The sequence below is a fragment of the Taudactylus pleione genome, unplaced genomic scaffold (assembly GCF_031769625.1).
Source record: "Taudactylus pleione unplaced genomic scaffold, aTauple2 ptg000500l, whole genome shotgun sequence".
In the NCBI taxonomy this organism is placed as follows: Eukaryota; Metazoa; Chordata; class Amphibia; order Anura; family Myobatrachidae; genus Taudactylus; species Taudactylus pleione.
Window position 1 is genome coordinate 3725026 of NW_028284902.1, and position 26611 is coordinate 3751636.

At 43.6% G+C, this 26611-nt stretch overlaps 1 protein-coding gene across 1 annotated transcript in view; it reads right to left on the minus strand.

Moving 5' to 3' along the window:
• Nucleotides 1-26611, minus strand: part of LRRFIP1 (LRR binding FLII interacting protein 1) — a 61771-nt gene that overhangs the window by 27489 nt on the left and 7671 nt on the right. The window contains exons 2-15 of the mRNA XM_088449897.1: nt 23624-23710; nt 17985-18002; nt 16883-16930; nt 16319-16363; nt 15243-15293; nt 14495-14551; nt 14173-14235; nt 11484-11567; nt 9922-9966; nt 9663-9722; nt 7611-7688; nt 3544-3579; nt 2876-3001; nt 914-1084 (exon numbers count right to left, since the gene is read on the minus strand). Of these exons, the coding sequence (XP_088306023.1) occupies nt 914-1084; nt 2876-3001; nt 3544-3579; nt 7611-7688; nt 9663-9722; nt 9922-9966; nt 11484-11567; nt 14173-14235; nt 14495-14551; nt 15243-15293; nt 16319-16363; nt 16883-16930; nt 17985-18002; nt 23624-23710 (969 nt within the window). The remainder of the gene's footprint in view (nt 1-913; nt 1085-2875; nt 3002-3543; nt 3580-7610; nt 7689-9662; nt 9723-9921; nt 9967-11483; nt 11568-14172; nt 14236-14494; nt 14552-15242; nt 15294-16318; nt 16364-16882; nt 16931-17984; nt 18003-23623; nt 23711-26611) is intronic.

Genomic DNA, 26611 nt, shown 5'->3' on the forward strand with positions numbered 1-26611 from the left:
CAGAGCCGCTCGTAAGCAGCCGCTCGTTCGCTCCGAACGATGTTTGCCCAACTGCGCATGCGTACGGATCGTAATACGCATGCGCGAACCAGTCAGTGCGGCCGAAAATCGTTTGTACGCTAAATAGCGAATGCCTGCTAATATGTGTGACAGGAGGAGGCGTATGTGGGTGGTAACAGGGGAAGGTGCTTGAAAACGGGGAGTGGAAATCAGAACGCAGGCATGCTTAAAGGTCAAAACAGGCGTTTTAAGGGTGTGCATAATTAATACTGGAGCGTCATTGACCACATCATTTGGTTATTTTATAGCCAGAACTGCTCGCAAATTTGTGGTAGCAAACACCAGCCACAAGAATAGCGAGCAGTTCATACGCTGTTCGATGTACTCGATTAATATAATAAATAGCGGACATGACGTATGGTCCGAGCGGCCAGGGGACGTTTTTTTCAAAATCACGACCGCAAGTTTTGGTCGCTCGTTCAGACATAGAGGCGTCAACAGACCGCAAAGAGTGAACGGTTCATTTGAATAGCCACCCCTTTTTTCTGAACGAACGACCGCAAATAGCGACCGGCTCTGAATCAGGCCTTTAGTCTTGGACTGTTATTAAGCGTTGTCTTGGACTGTTATTAAGAGCAAGGAGTGCTGCACCTTCTGTCGGTATATATATATATATATATATATATATATATATTATAAAAAGATGCATTGATAAAATCGACATGTATTGTTAGGTAATAATATGTTAAAAATAAATAAAAGATCTTTCACTAAAGACATTAAGGCCCCAGCCTTCACTATCAACAGTTGGTTTAAATATGGTTTAAAAAGACGGTAACAATGACACAAGTTTATAACGCTACGTTCCAGCGAGCAGGACAGTGTGGGCGCCCCAAGGTCTTCCACTACTTACTTTATGTTTTTCATCATACTGGCGCCGGGACTCTGCCAGTTCTTCCTCTAGCTCCAGCAGAACCTCCCGCAGGGTGTCCACCTGGTATTGCAAGGAGCTTTTCTCATTGTCTAACTGGGCATTTGACACCATGGACCTCTTATATTTCTCCTCTACCTCTGCCAGGGAGTCCTGGGAATCAGCCAGAAGAGAAAAAGGTGGCATTAATAACAGGGGAATGTAATAGGCTAGAGAAAGAAAACTAATGAATAATTTTGCCGTAAGAAGTGAACAGACTGGTAAATAGATTAGTTTATTTGCACAGCAAACGACACACAGGTAAAAGGTCTGCGATGCACTACTGCCATGCCCTGGCACAGGATTAGTGTCACACAAACTAGTACCTTCATCTCCTTTAGCCCTTGCATGTATTTGCCTTCTACATCCTCAATCTGCTCCTTTAACTCACTGATCTCCTGACAGGGGAGGAAAGAATTCACAGGAATGAGGCAGGAGACAAGAAGGTGTGATACAGAGCAGAACACGGAGCACACATTTATTAGCCTGGTGTAGCGTGTCTAATGGGGATGAACCAGAACATCACGTGTATCCTAAGTCAGTGGCAGACCGGGGTGAGACAGCTGCGTACAGCTGGGACAGAACTCAGCACATGAAACCTCAACAGTCCAGACACTCCCTTATCCTACATGACATCAGAACAGAATTGGGAATATTTACAGTACACAGAAACCTAGGAACCTGCTGTGGTCATCACCAGCATCAGCTGCAATATGAGGTCATATCTGCGCACCATTAAAACACCAAATTATCATTTTTTGGGGGAATCAGACCTAATTAATTAGTAAGTAACTCATCTTACAATGCTACAAGGTACAACCAGCCTGCTGAGACACAGAGGAAGCTTTGTGAATGTAACACTGTCTCAGTACAATGAGAACAGCCGTCTTGCTGTTACAGTGTAAAAAAACAACAAGTCTGGGCGAGTTGAAAAACTGAAAAGAAAGACAATAGTTTCAATGTGGCAAAGAAACAGGAGTGCAGACAGGTAGAACGAGTGGATGATAAAACTGGAAAGTCACATCACAAGAGGCATTTTACATTTCTGGATTACTACATTAGGTGGGAGACTTGGATACACTGCATTTCACAATCATTTTTGAACAGTGCACAGTGCAAGGTTTGAGACAGAACTCAGCACCAATTTATATATCCATCTTCTCGCGCAGAAATTAAATTAGACACGATTCGCACTGAATCGCGTCATCGTGGCCCCACTCCCTGCTTCATTATGAAGAGGGGACGTGGCCACGATTGAGCGGCCCTGCACCTGGCTCCGCCCCCAATGTTACATAAATGTCCGGACACGCCCCCAGCTGTTAGCTGACAGTTAAGCTCCCTCCCGGAAGGAGGGAGCTGACTGTCGGCAAGTATGCCTGTTTGTGTGCTTTGTAAGGTGCAGCGGAACACTCGTGGTGCCATATGAATAAAGGATTAATAACAGGTATGACAACAGTGAGAAGGACTGCCCACTAGATGGCAGATGACTAGGATAATTCTATCTAGTTCCCTCACAGTTGGCCAAGGTTAGAACCCTGCAGACCTTTGGAATAGATTCAGGGAGTCTACCGGTACATAGTTAAACAATTCCTAAGAAGCAAAACTAATCCGCCACCCTTTGCACATTTGGGAGCATGATGTCACACAACAAGCATCGGAGAGCAGGAAGATGGGCACAAGGGACATACTATGGCTTGCTGTATACAACTACCATCAGGGCAACAACCATGCCACTCCCTTGACCTTATGCCTTGGGCAGCAAAAATGGTCGCACCCCCCGCCATGGCCCTGGTCCACCTCTGCCTCCAAATGCTTTCAATGTGACATATGAGGCTGGGGATTTACAACTTTCCTAGACTAGTGATGTTGAGTAGCCCTTTAGATTACTACAGTATGTACAGTTACCTTTATTTCTCTGATGGATGCCTCTGTGTCTACAGATATGGACGTGTCTCCACTGCCTCTGCGGGAAGATGTGCCACCCAGGGAGGCGAGGGTGGCCGCAGACAAGCTGGACACTGGACGGCCGCTCTGGAACAGTAGAGAAAGCACAGTCAAAAATACATACATAAAACCATGAGATCTGGATCTTAAAATGAAAAAAAAAAACATTCTTATATCTTTAAAGAGAGACAATGAATGTGTAGAACAAATGAATAAAATACATAGTGGCACTCCCTGTATGATAATAGTTGGCAGCTGTCCTTAAGAAACCCGTTGATGCCCCAAGTGAAATTAAACCTGGGGGAAAAAAAAAAAAAAAAAAAAGACAAAAAGGAGACTAATAGTGTACTATGACACGTGCCAAAATTCTTAGCAAACTACAAGTACAAATTGAATGCGTACCATTTTGGCACACAATCACGCTGCTGGGAACTTCTGCCTCTTCACATGCCACACTCACTATTAGGCTTATCTGTCTCATTTCTGTTTTTTTTTTTTAAGAAGAATGAAGCCGGAGTGCTTATAGGGAACCGGGAGTATGGAGGGTTACATAAAGTAAGCCCAGGCAGCTCTGCTCCGTCACCGCAGGAATTGGGGAGGCCAAAAAAAAAAAAAAAAAAGAGTCTCACCTTCTCTACAAAGTCTTTGTCTGATCTTTCCTCCACCTGCAATAGTAAGAAAAAAATACAATTTAAGCTAAAGTACTTCAGATGTACAGATATCTGGCTGGGCTGCTGGAGGAGCATCGGCAGAAGAATCGGACAGTATGGTCAGTAGTGCGCACACACTTCCGGATTTGTCCGACATTGTACCATCGCAGCAAATTAATATTGTGACACCCGTACAACCAGATCAACTTTCTTCCGATAAAGAATAACCGTAGGTGCGTACACTCTCTTAAGATAGCTCACCAACGGGTCAGGAATCGGGAGATCTGTCCGACGATTGTATAGGTGTGTACACAGCCTCTGTATAGACACATTTTCACCCGACGGGGGGATAGTCCAGCACTGGTGAACAGCTACCGTCAAATACCAAGTCAACAATATTTGGTAATGTAGTTGGCTAAAATTGAATTGTGCTGCAACAAATTCATTAGGCATGAAAATATTTCCAGGACAGCTATTAGGCAATGTGATCAGGGCTGAATCCATACTTCAGTTCATTATAGAGAGAGATATTTATCCCTTATGACAGTTCATCAGACATTTTAAACAAATGTTACGAGCGACACAAAACAATCTGACAACAAGTTAAGAGCTGCCAGGAAGCCAAAGGTGAAGGATCAGACTCCATACACAGGGTGTGATATGTATTACCGACGGCTGCCCGACAAAGGAGGAAATCCCAATCGTCCTAATGGTAAGTATTTACTAACCTAACCCCCCCTAACCCTAACCCTCCTTAGGGGGTGCCTAACCCTAACCTCCCCCCCTGTGCCTAAACCTAACCCCTCCTTCCCCGCTGCCTAAACCTAAGTCCCCCGGGGGGTGCCTATCTCTAACCTCCCCCCGGGGGTGCCTAACCCTCCCTCCCCCTAGCCTAACCCTAACCTCCCAAGGGGGTGCCTAACCCTAAGTCCCTCCGGGAAACCTAAACCTAACCCTCCCCCCAACGCGGCTGTCTGCTGCGGCGCCCGGTATCCGCTCATTCGGGATGCCGGGCGCCGGTCTCCAGACATTGGGGAAATGACAGGCGTCTAGATTTAGACGCCTGTCATTCCTCCCTAGTCGGGATAAAGCAGTCTGGAAGCCGGCGGTCGGCATTTAGACCGTCGGGTTCCAGACTACATCCCCATACACACTCTACAGATAACTGGCTGCTGGAAGAGCACTCGCAGCATGGTCATTAGTGCATATGCACTTCCAGGTTTGTCCGACATTGGGGCCAAACTCTGCTGATTACAGAGTTTGTGAGTCAGCAAACAACTGCAATGCATCACGCATTGGAATCACGTGATCCACACTCATACTCTCACTCACTCTGCTCACTGCAGAAACAGACATCTTCAAGGCAACTCACTGATGGGAGACTGCCACTGGCGGACCCATGCCGAAACAAAGATGGGCCAGGGGACTCTGCAGACTGAGGGGCAATGGGCTGTCGTTACAGGAGTGAGCATATCGGGAATGCTGCAACAGCCAGAGGCAGTAGGGTATGCTGTGCAACCACTGTAACGGAGGGGGGATATAGCACTATGACAACTCCATATAAGAGCATCTTGGTGGGGTATGTGTTCCTAAAATCCCTCACCCCCTTCCTTGCCGCACACACAATTTTCAAGCATCCTCCAAGATTCCTTTTGATCTTATGTAATTGTGTCCTTCTGTCTGTCTTTCTGCAGCGTTGGGAATTGAATTACATATGTTTCATTACATATCTTTGCTGCAGTCACGCCAAAAAGCCCCTCTTGGTGTGCCAGGTTCCTTGACACTCTGCTAGCACTGGACAGCTTTTCTGCAGTCGCAATATGACTAGGACGCACCAGCAGACTGCGCTGAGTAATTTTATATGTGACACTTGTATATCTGTGTACAACTGAGTCTCTGAAGCTGCATACGAAGTGCAACAATGTAACAGCCGCAGCTTTTTTCATTCCAAGTTCTGTTGTGCTTCATATACAGACTCAGGGCCTGATTCAGCAAGGAACGCAGGTGCTAACACGCATGCAATCGGTCGATTGTTGCGTACTGTGCATGCGTATGCATTACACAGTGTGTGAACTAGCCACTGCGACCGGGACAGCGATTGCAGACCCATGGCAGAGTGATTGACAGGAAGTGCCGTTTGTGGGTGGTGACAGGGGGGTGGTCGGACAAACGCACGCGTGCCAGTGCGTTTCAATAAGGGGCATGCATAAATTAGCCACTGCGATACCAGATGCCGACTGAGGCCTCATAGCGTGCGCTGAAGTAAGCAATTCCTGAGTAAGGTCAGGAACTGTCCGATGAAACTCGATGTTACCGATTCTTTCTCTATGTTGGCCAAATATACAGATGTGAGTAAGGGCAAGTGGGCATACTTAGGTCAGGCTGCGATCGCAATGCGAATGCAAACATTTACATATCACCGCTGATATTAGCAACTGCATTGCATGCGTATAAGCAGAATAGCGATCCGTAGTGAATCAGGACCTCAGTCGCATAACAGATATAAAAGTGTCACATATCAGATTAAGCAGCACAGTCTGCTGGTGTGTGCCTTATCGCTTTGCATTGTGACTCAGATGCATTTTCAGCAATAAATAAATAAATGCCTGACGCTAGCAGATTTGCATGGGACCTGGCGGCTCACTCACGGCAGTAAAGTCGCACGGCGAGGCGTATAGATGCTAGATGTATGAGGACATATCTGTAAAATGATCAGCTTATTATAAGAAGGCCATTACTCTAGGTCAGGCATGCGGCCTAAATAAACATTTTATGCATCCCAACAGTGTGGGCCCAAATACATATATTATGCGGCTCAGTCACTCCTGCCCATCCCGGCAGGGGTGACTGGGCCGCATAATATATGTGTTTACGCTATTTAAAACTGTGAACGCTGGTCTCTGAAGTGATCAGAGACTAAAGAGGCCAGCGTAATAGGCCAGCGTTCCCAGTGATGCAGTGACGTCACCCGCGATGAGAGGAGCCTGCTCTGCTGGATGTAGTTAGAACCAGTCAGCGGCAGCGTCTACACTGACGGCGTGGACCGGAGAGGAGCCCAATGTGAAGAAAGGCAAGTACTGCACAGGGGAGTGTGGCCTGTTTTACACTGGGAGGGGGCACAGCATAAGGGGCACTGTGTACAGGGCTCTAATACAGGGAGCTTTGCATAAGGGGCACTACTAGGGGCACTGCGTAAGGGGCTCTAATAAAGGGGGCATTGCATAATGGGCACAACTACAGTGGCATTGCATAAGGGGCTCTTATACAGGGGCCATTGCATAATGGGCTCTAATACAGGGGGCACTGTATAATGGGCACACCTTTAGGGGGCATTGCATAAGGGGCTCTAATACCGGGGGGGGGGGGGGCATTGCATAAGGAGCACTGCATTGGTTTTTATTAATAATAAATCTTTCAAAATTACATAGAAGACTTTTTTTTTCTTCTTGTTGCCCACGCACTCTTAGACCTTGAATATTCGGCCCGGTTGGTATGTTGAGTTGGACATGCCTGGTGTAGGTTTACAACAGAATTGTTTGTTTAGGCTGCAGGCAGTTGGAACAGCTCTGTGCACTTTCTTTGACTGAATTGGCATTATATATATATATATATATATATATAAATATATATATATATATATATATATATATATATATACACGCACACACAAACACTCTGGCTGCATAAAAACGATGAATGGGGATAAACGTAATTAAACTTACACTAACATGTTTAATTCGCACCGCAATTTTTGTTTTATGTATGATACTGAAAAGTAGCAGCAGCAGGGCAAGAAAAAGAGGGTACATTTTGCCCACTGTGACGCGCAGAAAGTATGCACCGCAAAGTAGCAGGTTGTCTGTCACTTCCATTAGTCCTTTCTCAGTGTCTTACTCTTTTATACGCTTCTCATCATGCACCTAACAACTTTTGTTGTGGTTTTTTTTTATAAACAGCATTCGTAAATCCCTTTGGGATTTAAACATAGACATTTTAGCAAAGGAAATGGTAAAGGGAGAGGGGTAAGAAGTAAAGATAATCCTCACCACCGGGCTGGCACGAGCAGAACTGGCACGAGAGGAGGCACGGGATCCGGAGCCCAGGTAACAGCTGTACTCAGAAGGCTTTCAACATCAAGCAGGGCAGGAGATGCCATGACAGAGTGCGAAATGGATCAGTAGCGAGAGACAGAGAGAGACAGAGAGACAGAGAGAGAGAGAGAGAGAGAGAGAGAGTAATTGTAAGGAAAAGATAAAACACAAAAGAAAATGTTTAAATAAATAGCTCCCGTTTCCTTATTACAGATGGTTGGATAAAGATGACATTGGAGAGGACTGAGGAAGGTAACAGAATGATGACCCTGCTATATAGAGACACACTGCAAGGCCCTGATACAAGCAGCAGAGTTCAGGGCTATGCTCTATTTCACAGTCTATCCACCCTGCTGTGAAATCCACATGCTGAGTACCATACTAAAAATAACCCAGTGTGTAAGACATTCCCAGGAATACAGCTTAGATAAACTATTCCTGGTATCTCCATACTCTGTAGTTTATGTGTTATGGCGACACCGATCATATATAAAAGGACGACCAGAATTAAAACTGCAGTTATCCTATATAAAATCAGGCACCAGATCTGTTCATGGTTACATGTAAAAGCTGACTATTTTAGCATCACAGAATAAGGACTCGTCATCCCTGCATGACCCCCTCATATCCCCAACTGAAATTAAATGGAAGGAATTTGTATTCTGTACGCACGTGGCAATCTGGTCATAATACGCATTAGTAGATTTGTTATCCATTCAATCGAAATCGGTGTGTAAAATATACATCAAAAGTTTGAGATAGCTTTGCATACACATATAATTATATATATATCCTTGTGTATCAATGCCTATTTCCCTATAGATTGTAAGCTTCCGAGCAGGGCCCTCTTACCTCTATGTCTGTCAGTTATTACCCTGTTTTGTTCTATCAATGTTTCCAATTGTAAAGCGCAACGGAATATGCTGCGCTATATAAGAAACTGTTAATAATAATATATATATATATAATTATAATTACACACACACCCACATTAGTTAGGTTAATTATACATATTTGAGGCTATTCACAGTGTAGTTTTCAACTATGTTTATTAAACTTAGGGGAGTATCCAATTAACCGCAGCTAATTACCTCGCCCGGGGCTATCCATTTGGCCCCGAAGCCGGCACCTATCAGGGATTTTGTTTCGCCTGCCTCAGGCAGAGAAAATACAGAAGTCCGCTACTTTTCGCGGATCCTCGTATTTTCATGAGAAAAACAGAACATTTTCCACCGTAATAAACGGGGTTGGATAGCACGGGAAAAAAAATTAAAAATCAGCAAAAAAACACAGTATTTTTATGTCCGAACATTTTTCGCCCGTAATAAACGGGGTTTAATTGGATAGCACAAATAAAAAAAAAAAAAATTCAGCAAAAAAAAAAACAGTTTTTTTTTTTTTTAATGTCCGAAAATTTTTCGGAGCTAATTGGATACCCCCCTTAGTGTTGAGTGTGAGCTGTGGCTATTGCACAAATAATAAGGTATACAAATTACAGGGGGCATAAGATGCCCTCACAGAGTACATCCATTCCACAGCGCTAAATGGAAGTCAAGGCAAATGTTGTGAGTTAATGGGAAAGAAAGCAAACTTTTTTTTTTTTGTGCAAGCAAAACCTACAATAAGTGTTAAGCTGGCCACACATCTAAAGATTATCTGTCCAACCAGCCAACTAGTTGATTGGTTGGAATGATAATCTGGTACGGTATGAAAGCAAATGACAATCAGCAATTTGCTCCTAAACGTCGGAAAATGGACAAAAACTGTTGTTGAACAAATTGTTTGGATCAAACATTTAACAAACTTGTCTGACCGACCATTTTCATCTGTTTTCTAGCATTTAGGAGCAAATTGCTGATCATCAGTTACTCCCATACCTTACCAGATTTTCATTCCAACGAATCAACTAGTTGGATGGTTGGACAGAAAATCTTTACATGTGTATGCAGCTTTAGTCCCCAAAATATATTACTATACAGGAGAAATACAAAAATAAAATAATCTCACAGGTCGGGAACTGGAAGAGCGACGACTACCGCTGGTGACACCCTCATCATACAGAGACCCCTACCAGTAGGGAACAGACAGAAGACAGTCAGCTGGAGTAAACAAAATACCAAAAAAATAAAAAAAGCTAGATAGAAAAAAATAAAAATAAATAAATTTACAGTGGACAGTAAACAAAATCATAAAAAAAAAAAAGATAGATAGATAAAAATAAAATAAATAAATAAAATAAGTGAAAGTGGACAGACAGATAACCCACCCGCTGGGATCTGGAAGGTAGGGAGTTGCAATTTAATAGTGAAGGCTGCAAGAAGAAAGAATTAAAGTTTAAAGGCAAAGCAAAGCAAAGCGTGTGGTTCCTATGCTAAAAATAGTGAGGCTGAGCTTTAACTACTGACCCAATCTAAACTCTGTGGTCACACTATACTACACATTAGATCAGATTTATGCAGCATGGGGCTGGCTGGGATTTATGGATACACAGAAGTTGCACTCTTTAAAAAGGTCTCCTCATATTGGGGTGTTACATTACTCTGTACGGTTTTAAAGGTAATGTTGTGTGTCAAGTCTGTTTACTTTAATATTTAAATTTCCTGCAATACATTTTCCTGCCAACAGATGGCACTTTGAGAGAATAGTACTATGCACATGCCCCATGTATAAAAAGTATGCAGGACATGTGTACAGTGCTTTGTGAATCAAATGAGTGGAGGTAACTGTCACTCACTGTAGACTTTTTTTTTTTTTTTTTTTTTTTTTTAAGTCAATTTTGTTGTTTGTGAAAGAAGATTATTCTCTTTTTTTTTTTCTCCCATTATTTAAAAAAAAAAGTACTTTTTTTTTTCCCCCCCCACTGGCAAGATTAGGTCTATTTGGTGTAAATGGAGGTTCTCACATGCGTTACTTACATTAGAGCTGTGTATATGTAACTTTTACATAAAGTGTGGCGAAATATACTGCATGGTCTATGCCAGTGGTTCTCAAACTCGGTCCCCGGGACCCCAAACAGGTCACGTTTTCCAGGTCACCCAGCAGGTGCACAGGTGTACTCACTACTCACTGACAATTTAAAAGATCCACAGGTGGAGCTAATTATCTCACTTGTGATTCTGTAAGGAGATATGGAAAACATGCACTGTTTGGGGTCCTGAGGACCGAGATGGAGAACCTGTGGTCTATGCAATGGCTGCATATATGCCCGATGTTAAAAAAAAAAAAAAAATTATATTGATGGATGCTACATCTGTATATCAGCGTAAAAGTTAATCTGACATGCAACTGAACATCAGACCCAGAACCTAATGGAGCATACATGGTCAGATGTGTCAGATGAACGATTGAACGATCTGAACGATTTGACCAACGATTTGAACTATTGGAACTGTGAACGATTTTTGACTGCAATAAAATGAATGGAATCGTCCAAATCTGACTGCAAACACATCAGATGTCAGATATCGTTCCCTGACCATCACGAATGCGCATCGTTCTTTGTTCAGACATGTCAGATTTTCCTTCAGATATGAATGATTGAACGATTTTTTAAATCGTTATCGTTCAGATCTGAAGAAAAATCTGACCACGTGTATGCACCATAACAACACTTCAAATATATAAAGCAGGTTATTTTTGGATTATTTTTTTCTCATGCATTTGTAGACACATACGAACAGCTCCACCGACTTATAATACACTAGCTACGAACACCAGCGATGTTATATAGTATACCCAGGGGGGGATACTATAGGTCTATACTGTACACATCATAAACAAGCCAACAGGAAAGCAGAGAGGAGAGGCAAGGTACAGAAAGCAACAGACCCGACTTCCATTGTGCACAGACTGCTGCTGAGCCTTCGATGCGAGCGGAGCGCTGGCCACGCTGAGGTCAGAGTAATAAGCGCTCTGCATACAGGGAGACAGGAAACACGCATGTCAGATGGAAGTTGTTCACAGACAAGAGCACGGGCGCATAGTGATAACCTTTCATCTGCACATCGACACAGACATTCACTACATCGCACATGGATTCCTGGATGTAAATGACACTTTATTTGGCAAAGTCTGATAGCAAAAGGGGATAATAAATGTGAAACTGTAATCTTCACCCTGAATAATAAATAGAAAAATATATCCAACATGTTTCACTCATCACATGTGGAAATCCCCAATCCCGGTCTTTTAGTTAACTTGATCTAGTGATGTTTCCTCGACAGGGAACAGGTGTTACTCTATGGCACGGGTTCTCAAACTCGGTCCTCAGGACCTCAAACAGTACATGTTTTCCAGGTCTCCTCACATAAACACAAGTAAGATAATAGCTCCACCTGTGGATCTTTTAAAACATGTCAGTGAGTAATGAGTACAAGTGTGCTCCTGCTGGGTGACCTGCAAAACATGACCTGTGTGGGGTCCTGAGGACCGAGTTTGGGAACCTCTGCTCTAGGGGGTAAATTGACTAAAGTGAGAGTTTTTAGAAGTGAGTTTTAGAAGAGATGTTGCCCATAGCAACCAATCAGATTCTATTTAACATTTAACTAGCACCTTCTGGAACACAGGTTCTCAAACTATGCCTCAGGACCCCACACAGTGCATGTTTTCCAGGTCTCCTCACAGAATCAAAAGTGATATAATTATTTTCACTTGTAGATCTTTTAAAATGTGTCAGTGAGTAATGAATACACCTGTGCACCTGCTGGGAGACCTGGAAAACGTGACCTGTGTGGGGTCCTGAGGGCCGAGTTTGAGAACCTCTGTTCTAGAAGATAATAGCTAGAGTCTGATTGGTTGCTATGGGCAACATCTCTTCTAAAACGCACTTCTAAAAATGCTCACTTTAGTAAATTTACCCCCTAGGTATCTAAAAACGTCTATTCCATTCTACATACTTTACAGTACAGTAGGACATACAATGCAAATGAGTGTTTTATAGGGAAATTAAAGATATATTCTGAAAGCCACATACACAAACACTCCTTGTCACTGGGATTATTGATCCCTATAGTAAATTATTTGTCATTCTTGAGCTCATCTTCTCGAACTATTCCGCAATGTGCTCATAACCTTTAGCACATGGGTGCGACTTCTGACCATTGACTTTAGTACACCAAATCCAAGATGTTGGCAGGGGCACTGACCTCTATGTTTTTCACACACCTCTTGAGCACAAGAGGGGAGCATTCCCTGACCGCCCTACCACATATGCTCCCTTTAATGACAAAAAAAAAAAATAAACCGATTGTTCCTGCCCAATTCTTAATTTAAGCAATTTCGGAAGTATCTGGATAAATAGTATTGGTTAAAAAAAAAAAAAACCCTTTATATTGTTATATATATATATATATACACGGATTTTACGCATTGTTCTGTTCCTGTTGCAGGAAATAACCTAAAAAAAAAATCTGGTGCTGCCCTTGGGATTGGCGAGCACCACAACGATTAATTAAAATGTGATAAATAAATAAATATAGAATAAAAGACAAATGTTTCAGAAAGACTTTGACCAGGGATTGCCAGCTTCTAGCGTGCCAGCAATTACTGAGCTACACTGCCTTGTCTATAATCCTACTTCTAGTCCAATTGCTGGAGTGTGTAAGATTGTCAATCATGATCTTGACAAGAGCCCGGCTAATGAGACTCTGATAATCACCCACTGATGATCACAGAATGGTCCACTGTAATTCTGTTCCTTTACAGACATTTCTCATCAAAATTCTGCACAATGTCTGTAATTACTTAAGCTGCATACACACACACAACGATTTTTTGAATGATTATCATTTAACAGTAATTGATTGAAAAAATCGTTCACTATCTGAGTCAAACGACGAATGATAATTGTTCATGCGCGTTCACATTTGTAGTTCAGTCAGACTTGTCAACTCAACGATTTTCATTAAGGGAATATGCAAAATTCGTTTGCAGTTCAAAAAAATCGTTCATTACACTTTAAAAAAATCTGACAGATAATCTGACAGAAAATCGTTCATAAAATCGCTCAGAAAATCGTTGGTAACAAAATCGTGGTGTGTGTATGCAGCTTAACAGCCACTGTTTGACAATGATTACCCAATGCTATACAGCATCTCTCTGCTCCAAATGTGTTATTATAGAGGTCATTATAGGTATAAGGAATCCACAAAGCAGTGTAAAATAATGCAGCCAAATAAAGTATTAGTGATAAGCAATTAAATCATCCACCAGTTGAATTGTACTAATAGGTTGGGGGCAATTCAGTTATTTATAATGTAATGATAGAACAGGATGGGAACGCTTAGAAAGTCGGTACATAGCGACCACAAAATCGCTAATTTTACCTTCCGCCCCTGAAGGGGTGCAAAGTAAAATGGGCACTGTTAAGCTACTGCAAAGTATCAGCACATCGCGTCCCAATATCGTGGCTAATGGAACATGCCCCTTTGTCATCACAAATTAGTGGGTCATTAAGCTTGGTTCCCATGCACAAGTGGCAATCACGGGCTAAACTAAACACGGCAAGCACAGAACCAACCGTTGCCTCGTCCCTGGGAGGCCTCCGGGAGGTCGGGAAGGTCTCACCGCTGCCTGTAGAGCTCTAGGGGTGAAGGAAAAAACGCCACAACTCACATTTACTGGCGCAGCATGGATTAGAATAACAGTAGGACATAGGAGACTATCATTCTTCCCTTTAAATAATGACAGGCATTTGTTAGACCTGTTTAAAGGGCTTGACAATAAAATAAAGCTTCCCCAACACACAGCTGACTTGAATGTCCACCATCCTCTTTGTAAGCAGACATAAGTCCAGCCATAGTGTGTGGCTCCTACATGCAAATCTTGAGCTCTCCACTGACCCTGCTGGATTTCCTATACTGAGTTGCTCCAAGCAATTCATCCTCGTAACCATTGGTCTGTTAGAGAAAGAGAAGGAAGGAATGATGTCTAGGGCGGCCAGCAACATAGAATACACACCTGTACACAGCAACATGAGGGGGCATGCAGGGTCAAGGGTTCTGAGGGCAATGGAAACGTGAACGCCGAAACCTATATAACTGGCGAGCAGTCTGTATGATGGACAAGGCTTTCGTTACCGTGCTTTGACTTCTTAGGTCTTTAAAAACTCTTATCATGCAAGGATAGGGCATCGAATTATGTGGGACAAGATAAAAGATGAACATTTGTGTTTACAAAAAAAACAAAAAAGTCATTTATAAAAACTTCTCTGTGATACAGATTTTTTGCTTTGTGGATAATTTCCTTTTAAAACGACTAAGCACGCCTTTTCGGCATAGTTAAAACAATGGAGATTAAGTTCAGTGTAACTTTTCTGGACAATGGTTCCTAAATTACTCCTGAAGTAGGAAGTGAACACTGAAGTGCGGACGGCCACAGGGTGCGCCTTAGCAGGCCGCTGACATCACCAGACAAAATGGAGAACTGCTGACCAGTCAGACTTTCTACAACTGATAGTCAACAATACACCATGCACAGGGGTAATTAGTAGGACACAACTCACAGGACTAGTTACAGTGTCTCACGTGGTAACATATGTATGCATGCCAACATACTGTACCAAGCTGTGGCGGAACACAGGTTACTGACCCTTAGACTGCTCCTGCTAGTCACAGACATAACATCGTCTTCGTCCGATGCCTTCAAAAAGGTGGAAGAGAGAATAAGCAAGAAAAAGTGTAAGCAAACTAGAGCGAGACTCAGCAAATCTGGGGAAGGACATTCATGCACTAACATATTTTAGCTCGGTTACAAAGCAACGGGTCATTCCTAATGGCGGGTTTATGGGTATCAATAGATGGCATTTTATACAGCATCATCCATCTGTTGCTTCTTATACCCCTTTCATACAGAAAAACAAAAATTGCTGGGCCAAGCATTTGGCCCCGGTATTTTGTGGATCAACCTTTTTCTGTGTGAAAGGGTCAACCCAGGTAGCAATTACCAGGACTTCGACCCTAGTTTTTATCAGGGTCGAAGTCCAAGAATTGCGACCCGAGTTGACCCTTTCACATAGAAGAAATACCCGTGTTGAATTGCAATTATCAAGTCCAAATGCTTGACCCAGCAATTTGCTTAACTGTGTGAAGGGGGAGGGAGGAGGGTACAGGCTTTTACTAGGCAAAAAAAACCTGTGCATCAAATGCCGGGTAAAAGCCCTGTTTTTGGATTTTTTCTGTGTGAAAGTGGTATTACATACAATTCTGTTCCCATATTTCAACTGCAGTAGATATTGAAACGATGAGCCAGAGCAACTACAATAGCCCTAAATGTAGCATATAACCATCAGGGATAGGCAACTCTAGCTGCTGTGGAACTATACATCCCAGCATGCCCTGCCTCAGTTTTAGCATGCCCTACCAGCTGCTGTAGTTCCACAGCAGCTGGAGTACTGGGCGTTGCCTACTCCTGTACTACATCATGATACTAAAAAGTAATGCTATTAAGTTGCTGTGTACATGTTCTACCAACAATGCTGGTTTTGAGAACGATGTAAAATAACGCTCACTGTTTATGTTCATGCAGATATGGTTAGAATGAAACATGTAGGACTGAAATAGGATTGTGCAGCCTCGGCATACATAAGCATCATTTTATTATATTAATCAGCAGGTTTTTAGGTGAATTGGGGGTGCGGACATAACAGTGCAGGGGAAAAGACTGACCTGGAGATTCCTCCGTGGTCTGTGTGAGTATCGCTCACTGTCTTCCTGGAAACGCATGGCAGGAATAAGAAAAACACATGAAGCAGCTGAGAGCAAGGAGAGAAGGATGGACAGTAGAAATAGAAGAGGGTCCAGGAAAGCTTGGGGCAGACTGACATGCATACGGTTACATGAGAGAGTTGTAATAAGGTGGAGGAACATGCAATATACCCTGATCACTCAATCTATGTAGGAGCAATAGCTCCGTGCAGGCACTCACTGCACTAGCTTCACATGGGAGCCCTGGTGGATTCCCCACTAGGCACATGCCTAGGAGCACCACTTGCTGGGGGGGTGGCACAGCAGGAGAGCTCTGCTAGGCCACTTGCCTGGTGAGGCCAGGTGACTGGGCAGCAAATTGTGGTGAAGGGTTCAGTGACGTGGTGGTGGGGCGATCAATAATGTTGACCCCCCTGCATGGAAGCATAAGAGGGAGAGCGAGGGCTGACTGTTTGCAACTAAATACCGCACACATACGAAAGGAGTTATAATAAAATATTAGTCGGGGTTTAGAGAAACGCCTACCATCCACTGCTCAATGTCACCCCACTTGGCATCCAAACCATAATATTTCTGAAGGAAGAAGAAATAAAAAGGAGACAGACACAAATCAGAGATGAATACATCAAATACAACAATGGTTCCCGGCCTTTTTGGTTCACCCGCTATCAGAGTCATATTATTATCACGCCCGTGTTTACGTTTCATAAAATAAACATGAAGTCAACTATTTCACTCACACACAATTATAATGTACTGTTGTACAGGCTCATTCCATGAAAATGTTGCGTCAATTACAAACACAAAACAAAAAAACACCTAAAAAGTTAATAAAAAGTTGTGGCCTTGTATTTGGTAACAAATAATCCCAGTATTAAAAATGTTACAGTTTCATATTTATAAATTCACAATAGGATTTAGTTTTGTAACGGAAGCAACAATTTAACGTAATGAGCCCTTACATAGAATTTCTATTAGAAAATTGAATTTCTTGTTTCTTTTTATTTTAATTTTTTTCTGACACAGTCCAGGGAAAGGATCGAGAACATATAAGGACAAGTTCGGCATGGCGATAAATGTGAAAGTTTCCGGCCAAATGTGGAACAGGGTAAATATTAAAACTGAAGAATCTTGACAATTGCACTCATCTCTAACACGGAGGCCATTCACTCCGACCAAAATATGCTAAATATTCCCATCGCTATTTGCATAACACACGACACAAAACTTCTAAAATGAATGTCTTCTTTTATAATAAACTCCGTACAAGCTTGGGCTACATACATCCAGGGATAGTAACGAACAAAACAAAACAAAAATAATCTAAAACTTTATCCAAGTATCAAATTTCCTTAAATAAATAAGTCAGCACTTCCCACAGTACACAGCAGTGTGGAAATCTTCATAGTTAGAGCTGACATGGACTGTGCAGGGAGATATACTCCAGCTTAACAACGTCCAATCACTGACAGGCCAGGTGACCCTTCACACAAACATATCAAAACAGTATACAAAAACCAGAGGAGCTTTCAATCCATGTATAAGGTACAAGAACATAGATATAAAACAGAAGACCAGGCTGGCACCTGACCACACACACTCATGCGGGGGATAACACAAACATTACCTTCTGAATCTGGTAGATCTGCACATGGAAATAAAAAAAAAAAACAGGGCAGATAGTCAGAAAGAAGCAAGCACAGATATAATGCAAGATTAGGGAATAAATAAAAGCTTAGTAAATACTAAATGGTAGGAAAACGCAGTAAGTGCCGATTGATACACAGAATCCGACCGGTCATATAATTAGGGTAGTGCTCTCAAGTTCTGCGCCTGTCTGTTACTTAGGGATTAATATGGTTAACAATTTTTTTTTTTTTTTTAGGAAAATGTTGCTGTAATGAAACAGCTTAACAAGAAGGGATGACAGAGTTTGGGGTCAGCATTCAGAGACAGAACAGAGCACTGCAAACAAACGATCCTGAAGATTTATCGTTTAGTCTTAAGAGGTGTTTAATAAAAAAAAAAAAAAGGAAGTGATTATAAACAGTAAACCTGCTCCTGGAGTGGAGGGAGGGGGGGTCCTGCTGTCTCGGAGATCCCTCAAAGAGAAGCCCTGAGACATAAGCCAGAGGCAGGAGGTGTGCGTAGCCTCTCGGGCTCACACACTTGTGATTGGCAGCACCTAGAGTACAATTTAGGTCAGGCTGGCACGTGACAGGCCCAGAGTGTACCATCGCTTGTGTGATCTTGGGAGGAATACACTGGTTGTGCTGACACCTCCTGTTACAAGTAACCAGAGCCAGGGGCATAAAGACAGGAGCAGTAGCTCTGCCATTTCCAATTTTGTAGTGAACGCATGCTCAATGAGTATTTTGAAAACCTGTCACTTACTACCTACAGATGTGTCCTTACACATCGTTGCCGCCGTCGCGCCAAAAGCCCCTCCTGGCGCGCCAGGTCCTGTGAGACTCTGCTAGCACCGGGCGTCTTTTTCACAATGCAATGACACCAGGACTCGCCAGGGTAGCAGACTGCGCTGATTTATTTGATATGCGACACTTGTATACGTGGGTGCGACCGAGTCTCTGCACCTGTATATGAAGTGCTACAATGTAGCGGCCGCAGCTTCCGTTGTGCTTCATATATAGACTCGGGAGCACACAGCTATACAAGTGTCACATATCACATTACTCAGCACAGTCTGCTGGTGCGTCCTAGTCGCATCGCATTGCAACTTGTAGATGCATTTTCGGCAAAAAAAAAAAAGAGGCCCAATGCTAGCAGAGTTGCACAGGACCTGGCGGCTCACTCACGCCAGGCAAGTCGCGCTGTGTGGCGTATTGAGGCTAGATGTATGAGGACACATCTGTATTCCCCAACTGTAAATACACACGGCCAACTTTCTGTAACTGTCACAAAGTGCTGAGATCTGGGCTTGACAAAATTTTCTAAAATCTAGGAGCCAGGATGAAAGTGCAGGAGCCAGATCACTGTCCCCCCAAAAATTACAGGAGTGAGTGAGGAGCACTGCTCTGTGTGTTATGCAACCTTTATACACACTATACTAGTCCACAAAATGGTCACAGTTGAATGGATACAGTAAAATGGAGGCCCCCTCATTGCGCTGCACAGCTCCCCTGCTCCACCTCCAGTAATAACGGACCACATTTCACATAAAACAATGGTGCCAGAAAGTACAACAGAAACCCCCCTCCCTTCGTGGTCACAGCACTATCCCTCTGAAGCTGCTCCGCAATCCCTGGCCACGCATAGACCCTACTACCGGAGAGCTCTATATAGCCAGAGATAGGAGACAGTAGACAGCTGGGATGTACAGGAGAAGTCAGCGCAGGATGGGACGGACACAGGCACAGCAGTCACCTCAGACGACACTCAGCACATGCACTCCTGTGCATGAAATGAACACCGCAATACTATAGGCACAAATCTCCGCCGGGACTGATGAGGACCCGCTTCCTCCCTGCAAAATCTGGTAGCCAGGCAGCAAAATCTGGTAGCCACGGCGACCTGGCCCCCGGGATTTGTCAAGCCCTTACTTAGATGGAGAAGTATACAAAGGAGAAATTGTGTCAAACCACTTAAAGAGCGAAGAAGTATACAAGGTGTGAAGTTACCCCTACAAACAATCAGCTTCTGCGTACATTTTACAGAATGCACTTGATAAATGCTAGCTAGAAGCCGATTGGTTGCTATGGACGTTAACACTCTGGATAAGGTTTGATAAATCTCTCCCATAGACTCACTAGCCAGAGTAGGACAATCTGCAACTTTTTATCTGAACACTTGCAGTCCCGTCTCATAGGTGGTGTTATAAGCATCCAGACAGGTCTGTGCGCTTCAGTAACGTCCCTAAGGGAAAACAGTCCTTGATCTCATGGCAGTAAATGAACACAGACAGGTGACTCTCCCGCCTTCATTCTGTGGGTTTATAGAGGATTCTGCTAAGGATTAAAGCCGATCTGTCTGAGATGAGTTGAGAGAGAATAAAGAATGAAACTCTAAGAAAGCGCTGCAGGTTAGGCTGGTGCTACATAAATATTAATAATAGTTCTAGCATAAACATACAAGCAGTGAGATATCACACTGCACAAAACTAAATGGCCTACCCTGCAATCAGCAGCCCCCAGCTGGCCGACTGCTTTGGCGTGTCTATAATGGGTGCAGGGTTACACGGGTCCCGGTCATCCCCACATCCTGCTCCCCTTCCAGCCACCATGAGCTGCCACACTTTTTGAAATTATCTTTGGAAGAATGTTACCAGTACCATACTACTGACGGAATTACTAGGAACACTGCGCCGATGCCATATTTCCGAAGCCAATGCTGGAAACACGCACACACGCAGAAAAATGATTTTATGCGCCGGCATCACTGGTTTTTTTTGGGGTGGGAGGGGTGGGGGTTGGGGCTCACGTACATCTTAACACAGAGCCCTCTTCAGTCTGTTAACGCCTCCGGCCGAACGTCACAGAAAGACGTACAATTGAGTCAATTATCTTAAGCCAAACACCTTTGTCAAATGTGCCCAATAGTAACGGTACTCCTAATAAAAAACATCCATCGATGTATAGGTGATGCTAAACATCAGAACATTATATAGATGCGTCTGATAAGTAGAGCTTTGTAGAAAGTTGTATTAAAGGTAAATACATACTCGTTTGGGGTGACAAAACCTTAAGAATTCAGAAGAATATTAGCCAGCCCTATTTTTACAATACTTGGTATTCCAGCTTATGATATCGGCTCATGGAAGTAGTGCACACATGCCTAGTGTTCATTCTAGCACCCAGCGCCTGTCACGACCTGCACGGTTCCTCTTTCCTACCTGGGGTGTTGCTTTCTGCTCTGGTGCTTCTAGCACACTCAAAGCAAACTTTTGAGATGTAGACCAGAGTGTGCTAGAAGCACCAGAGCAGATAGTGACACCCCAGGTCGGAAAGAGGAACTGCATGGTTTGTGACAGGTGCAGAGTGCTAGAATGAACACTAGATGCCTGGGGTAACAGAGGAATTAGAACAGGCAGTACGAAATTACAGCATTGCTGCGACAATGATTCTGGAGGCAACAAGCAGATAATGCCAGATCCTGACTGAAAATTCCTCAGTATGGCTGCAGAGAGGTGCACGTCCTATTTTGCAGTCTACCTGCAAGGAACTAAGGCCCTCATTCAGAGCCGCTCGTTAGCGGCAGTACGCTCGTTCCGAGCGATGTTTGCACATCTGCGCATGCGTACGCTTTTTAGTACGCTTGCGCGAACCAGTCAGTGCGGTCGAAAATCCTTTGTACGCAATATATCGAGTGCCTGCTATTTTGAGTGACAGAATGAGGCGTATGTGGGTGGTAACAGGGGAAGGTGCTTGAAAATGGGGAGTGGAGATCCGAACGCAGGCGTGCTTAAAGGTCAAAACGGGCGTTTTATGGGTGTGTATATTTAAAACAGCAGCGTCATTGACCACGTCACTGGGTTATTTTATAGCCAGAACTGCACGCAAATTTGTGGTAGCAAACACCAACCACAAGAATAGCGAGCAATTCATACGCTGGTCGATGTACTCGATTAATCTAATAAATAGCGGACATGACGTAGGATGCGTGCGGCCAGGGGGCGTTTTTAACAAATAAACGAGCGTATGTTTTGCTCGTTCGTTCAGACTTAGAGGTGTGAACAGACTGCAATGTGCGTACGGATCATCTGAATAGCCACCCCTTGTTTTTAAACGAACGACCGCAAATAGCGTCCGGCTCTGAATGAGGGCCTAAATTCAGTACAGTACCAACAAAGATGGACACAAGCAAATATCGGCAACTACAGTATGTCAGAAAACTGCCCACAAATCCCATGATTTCTGGCTTCGAAATGATTAGCATGGCCGAGAATGATTCAACCAAAATAGATCAGATCACATCCAGTGATGTACCAAAGATGGCAACTGGCACCAAGAGCCTGTCATCTGCAATTGCCAAATAATGGTTTCTGTCCGAGCTGCCCACCCACGGGTGAGATCAGGATGAAAGCTAATCAGGGCAATGTGTAAGATGCAAAATACTAAGAGATATTGAAGACATTTATTTCACTTCACACACTTAAGATTTGGGAGTAAGTTGTCAGCAGCAGTGTTCCGATAGGACAATCCTCCGCTGGTGGCTAGATTCGGTGCAGTCGAGAAGGAAATAAAAAATGGCTTTTGTATGTGGGTCAGAAGTGACAAGTCTGCCTGACCCAAAATCTGACCAATACGGCTTGAACTTTAAGGAGCCCTGGAAAAGAGTCAGTCAATAATTGCGAATGCATGGCGATGCCATGATTGGAGGCGATTCAATTCAGCTAAGCCGGAAACAGCATCGTGGCCGTAGTTTATTCAGATTTCTGCTCACACCTCAGGAGGGTAACCGCGCGATCTATTGAATAGCTCCGGAGACTCCTTCCCAGCGCTGAATTGAATCGCCCCCATACCGGCTTCAGGAGACCTGTGCAATTTTGTCTGTCCTAATGTGTGGGCAAAGTAGTCAAATATTTAGTGGTTCTCTGCTTCACTGCAATGTGGCCAAATTTTTAGGGGTCTATGGGGGGGTATTCAAGTAAAGCTTGGAGAGAGATAAAGTTTAGAGAGTTAAAGTACCAACCAATCAGCTCCTATCATTTTTCAAACATGGAGTCTATTTACTAAGCCTTGGAGGGAGATTAAGGGGTCTATTTACTAAGCAGTGTTAGGAGACAGAGTGAAAAGTGATAAGGTGCCAGCCAATCAGCTCCCAAATGTCATTTTTCAAACACAGTCTGTGAGATGACAGTTGGGAGCTGATTGGCTGGCACCTTATCACTTTCTTATCACTTTTCACTCTGTCTCCTAACACTGCTTAGTAAATAGACCCCAAAGTACCAGTCAATCAGCTCCTAACTGTCATTTTTTTTTAAACGTAGCCTGTGACATGGCAGTTAGAAGCTGATTGGTTGGGACTTTATATCTGTTCACTTTATCTCCATCCAAAGCTTAGCAAATAGACCCCACAACCTGTAAAGTGAGTTAGGAGCTGATTGGTTGGTACTTAATCTTCATCCACACTCTCTCTCTTGCCAAGGTTTAGTACACAGACACCAAACTTAGTAGACACGGCTAGCAGAGCGCAGAAACCAAAAAAATAACAAGCCTGAGCACTGCAAGCTAGAACACTGTAGCGGAAGTAGTTCAGGCTGGCAGGTGTATGAATACTGTCTGGAGCTACTTTGTGCTGTGTCCTTACCTCTTTCTGCTGCCTCTCCAGCTCCTTCATACGAATCTCCCGTGCTTCAGCCCTTGCTGCACGTTTTGCCGCCAACCTTGCCTCCGCCTGCAAAGACATAACTAGAATAATTAAAAATAAGCCACAAATAGTTAAGGATTTACCCACAAAATATTAAATTTAATATAGGATTATTAGAAAGCTTGTTACATGTAATGTGAACAAAACACGTGTGACTAGCTGTAACAACTCTACACAAGGCATAGCAATAACGGGACTTTAAACACACACACATACATACATACATATACACACACAGATATATATATATCTGTGTGTGTGTGTGTATATATATATATATATGAGGTGTGTAGTATCAAGCCTTGGAGAAAGATAAAGTGGATGCACGAAGCAACCTATCATTTCATTGACTGTCTTTGACGTTCTTTGGTTTATTGACCTTTGCTGTATGTATGTATATGTATATATATATATATGTATGTATGTATATGTGTATGTATGTATATGTGTATGTATATATATATATATATATATATATATATATATATAATCAACCAAAAGAAAGGCGGCATTTTCGGCAAAAAAAAAAAAAGACGCTTGAAGCTAGCTGAGTTGCACGGGACCTGGCAGCTCACTCACACCAGGCAAGTCGCACGGCGTGGCATATTGAGGCTAGATGTATAAGGAGGACACGTCTGTACCTTGCCAAAGAAGGCATCACATGACTAGTAAATATGGGCATCCCCTGATCAGTTCTCCTCCAGTACCGTGAAGCCCAGTTCGTGTAGGTGCGTCCTGCTGCTGCCGCACTTTCCAACCGATTGCGTTAAATATAATGCGGTTGAAGAGGGGGAAGACTCACTCCTTTTTTTTTTTTTTAATTCTATAAAACAAATATTTTGCCAATAAACTCTCTATCTCTCTCTGTCAGCTGAAATTAAGGGGTTACATTATAGCGAATACCACTACAATAACTCACTAATGATGTCTCATTTCACACAAACAGTATTAGAGCTATAAGATAAACAAGAATAGGAAAGCCTCTTCTGTCTCGCTTAGTAACAAGGCATTTCTCTCTTCTCAGAATAAATTTCCTGCTCTATAGTCACCTTTGTTTTCCCAACAGGACAACATCCTGAAAGGGCTCAACATCCTATAGAGCAGCAGAACATTACTGCACGTGTGTAGGAGTCTTCACCAAACTTTCAGCACAAAACTAGTTTAGAGAAAGTACAAAGCAAGCACATAAAAAATAAATAAATAGGTCAGTTACAAAAATAAATAAATGTGACTAGGCATAAATGAACATTTAGTATTGTGGATGACTTGCGCCAGAAGTGTCTGAAATCTGTGCAGACCAGGAACATGCAGCCTGGGACATTGAAATTGTTCAGCTTCAGTTCCAGGTGGTTGGTGGTTTATAGAAAGGGGGTTTTGTCCTGGCGCTTTTGTACGCCAAATAAATGCACGTTATCGTTACTTATGTGCATGGCAGGGCGATATAGTGGTTACAGGGTATCGGTGAAAGTCGGACCGGACAAGATTCCGGAACGCCGGACTGGGACTGCTCACTGCAGCGACCTCTGTTGCTGAGGAGCTGTCAGTTGTATAATGCGAGTCCCCGTCCGGGGGGGGGGGGGTGTCAGTGGCTCCCTGCTGGACCAGAAGCTGGTATGCTGGAACGGACCAGCTCTGCTGCTAAGAAGCTGTGTCCGGGGTTGTGTAGTGACAGCCTGTCACCGGGGGGGAGGGAGAGATTACAGCCAGCTCCCTTGGACAGACAGCGCATTACAGCAGAGAGCTGTTTCGTTCCGGCGTCCCGGCAACTGGTCCGGCAGGGAGCCACTGTAATGATCGATCCCTGCCTGTCACTGACATACGCCCCGGACGGGTTGTCGGGGACGCGCATTATATAGCTGCCAGCTCCTCAGCAGCAGAGGTCGCTGCAGGGAGCTGTCCCAGTCCGGCGTTCCGGAATCTAGTCTGGTCCGGCTTTCACCTAATCCCATGGTTACATCGATCTAACTCCGTCATTAGAACAACCAAACAGCGACAGTGGACAGAATGCTTGCTCAATGTAGCCAGAGAATAGAATAAAATACAAAGTAAAAACATATTACATCATTAAGATGTAAATCGACATTCTGGCGCACACAATGGCAGCGGTCAAAATCCCGGCACCGGAATCCCAACAGCAGTCAGAATCCCGGCAGCTGCGATCCTAAAGGTTAAGATTAGGGTTAGGGGTTAGGCATTAGGGGCGGATTAGGGTCAGGCTGCAGGAAAGGTGGGTTAGGACTAGGGGAAGGGTTAGGATACTTACCTTATATGAGTCAGGATTTCCACCAAACCCCGGAGCTGGAATCCCAACAGCAGTCACAATCACGGCGGCTGCGATCCTGAAGCTAAGTATTAGGGTTAGGTTTAGGGGTTAGGCCAGCGATTCCCAACCTCGGTCCTCAAGGCACACTAACGGTCCTGGTTTTAGTGATACCCATGATTGTGCACAGATGGCTAAATCAAAATAACTGAGGTACTAATTAAGTCACTTGTGCTCAAATATGGCTATCCCTAAAACCTGGACTGTTAGTATACCTTGAGGACCGTGGTTGGGAACCCCTGGGTTAGGCACTAGGGAGCGGATTAGTGTCAGGTTGAGGGAAAGGTGGGTTAGGGATAGCATTAGGGGAAGGGGTGGGGTACTTGCCTGCATGCAAGGGGATGTCCAATGTCAAGATTACGCTGCCGGGATTCTGACCGCCGGAATTGTGCGCACCGAGACTGCATACCCAACCCCTTTAAGACGGGAAGAACCCTTTAATGGCGCACTGCATACGAGTGAATGTACGGAGCACATTGCACAATCAGATCAGAGAGGCTTTCTATTCTAAAATAATTAAAAATAGAAGAAAAAAAAATGATGTTCAGTGACCTTCATACTTGGCTACTTTTGAGTTTGTAAATGTATTTATCGGTTCTGTAGTAAAG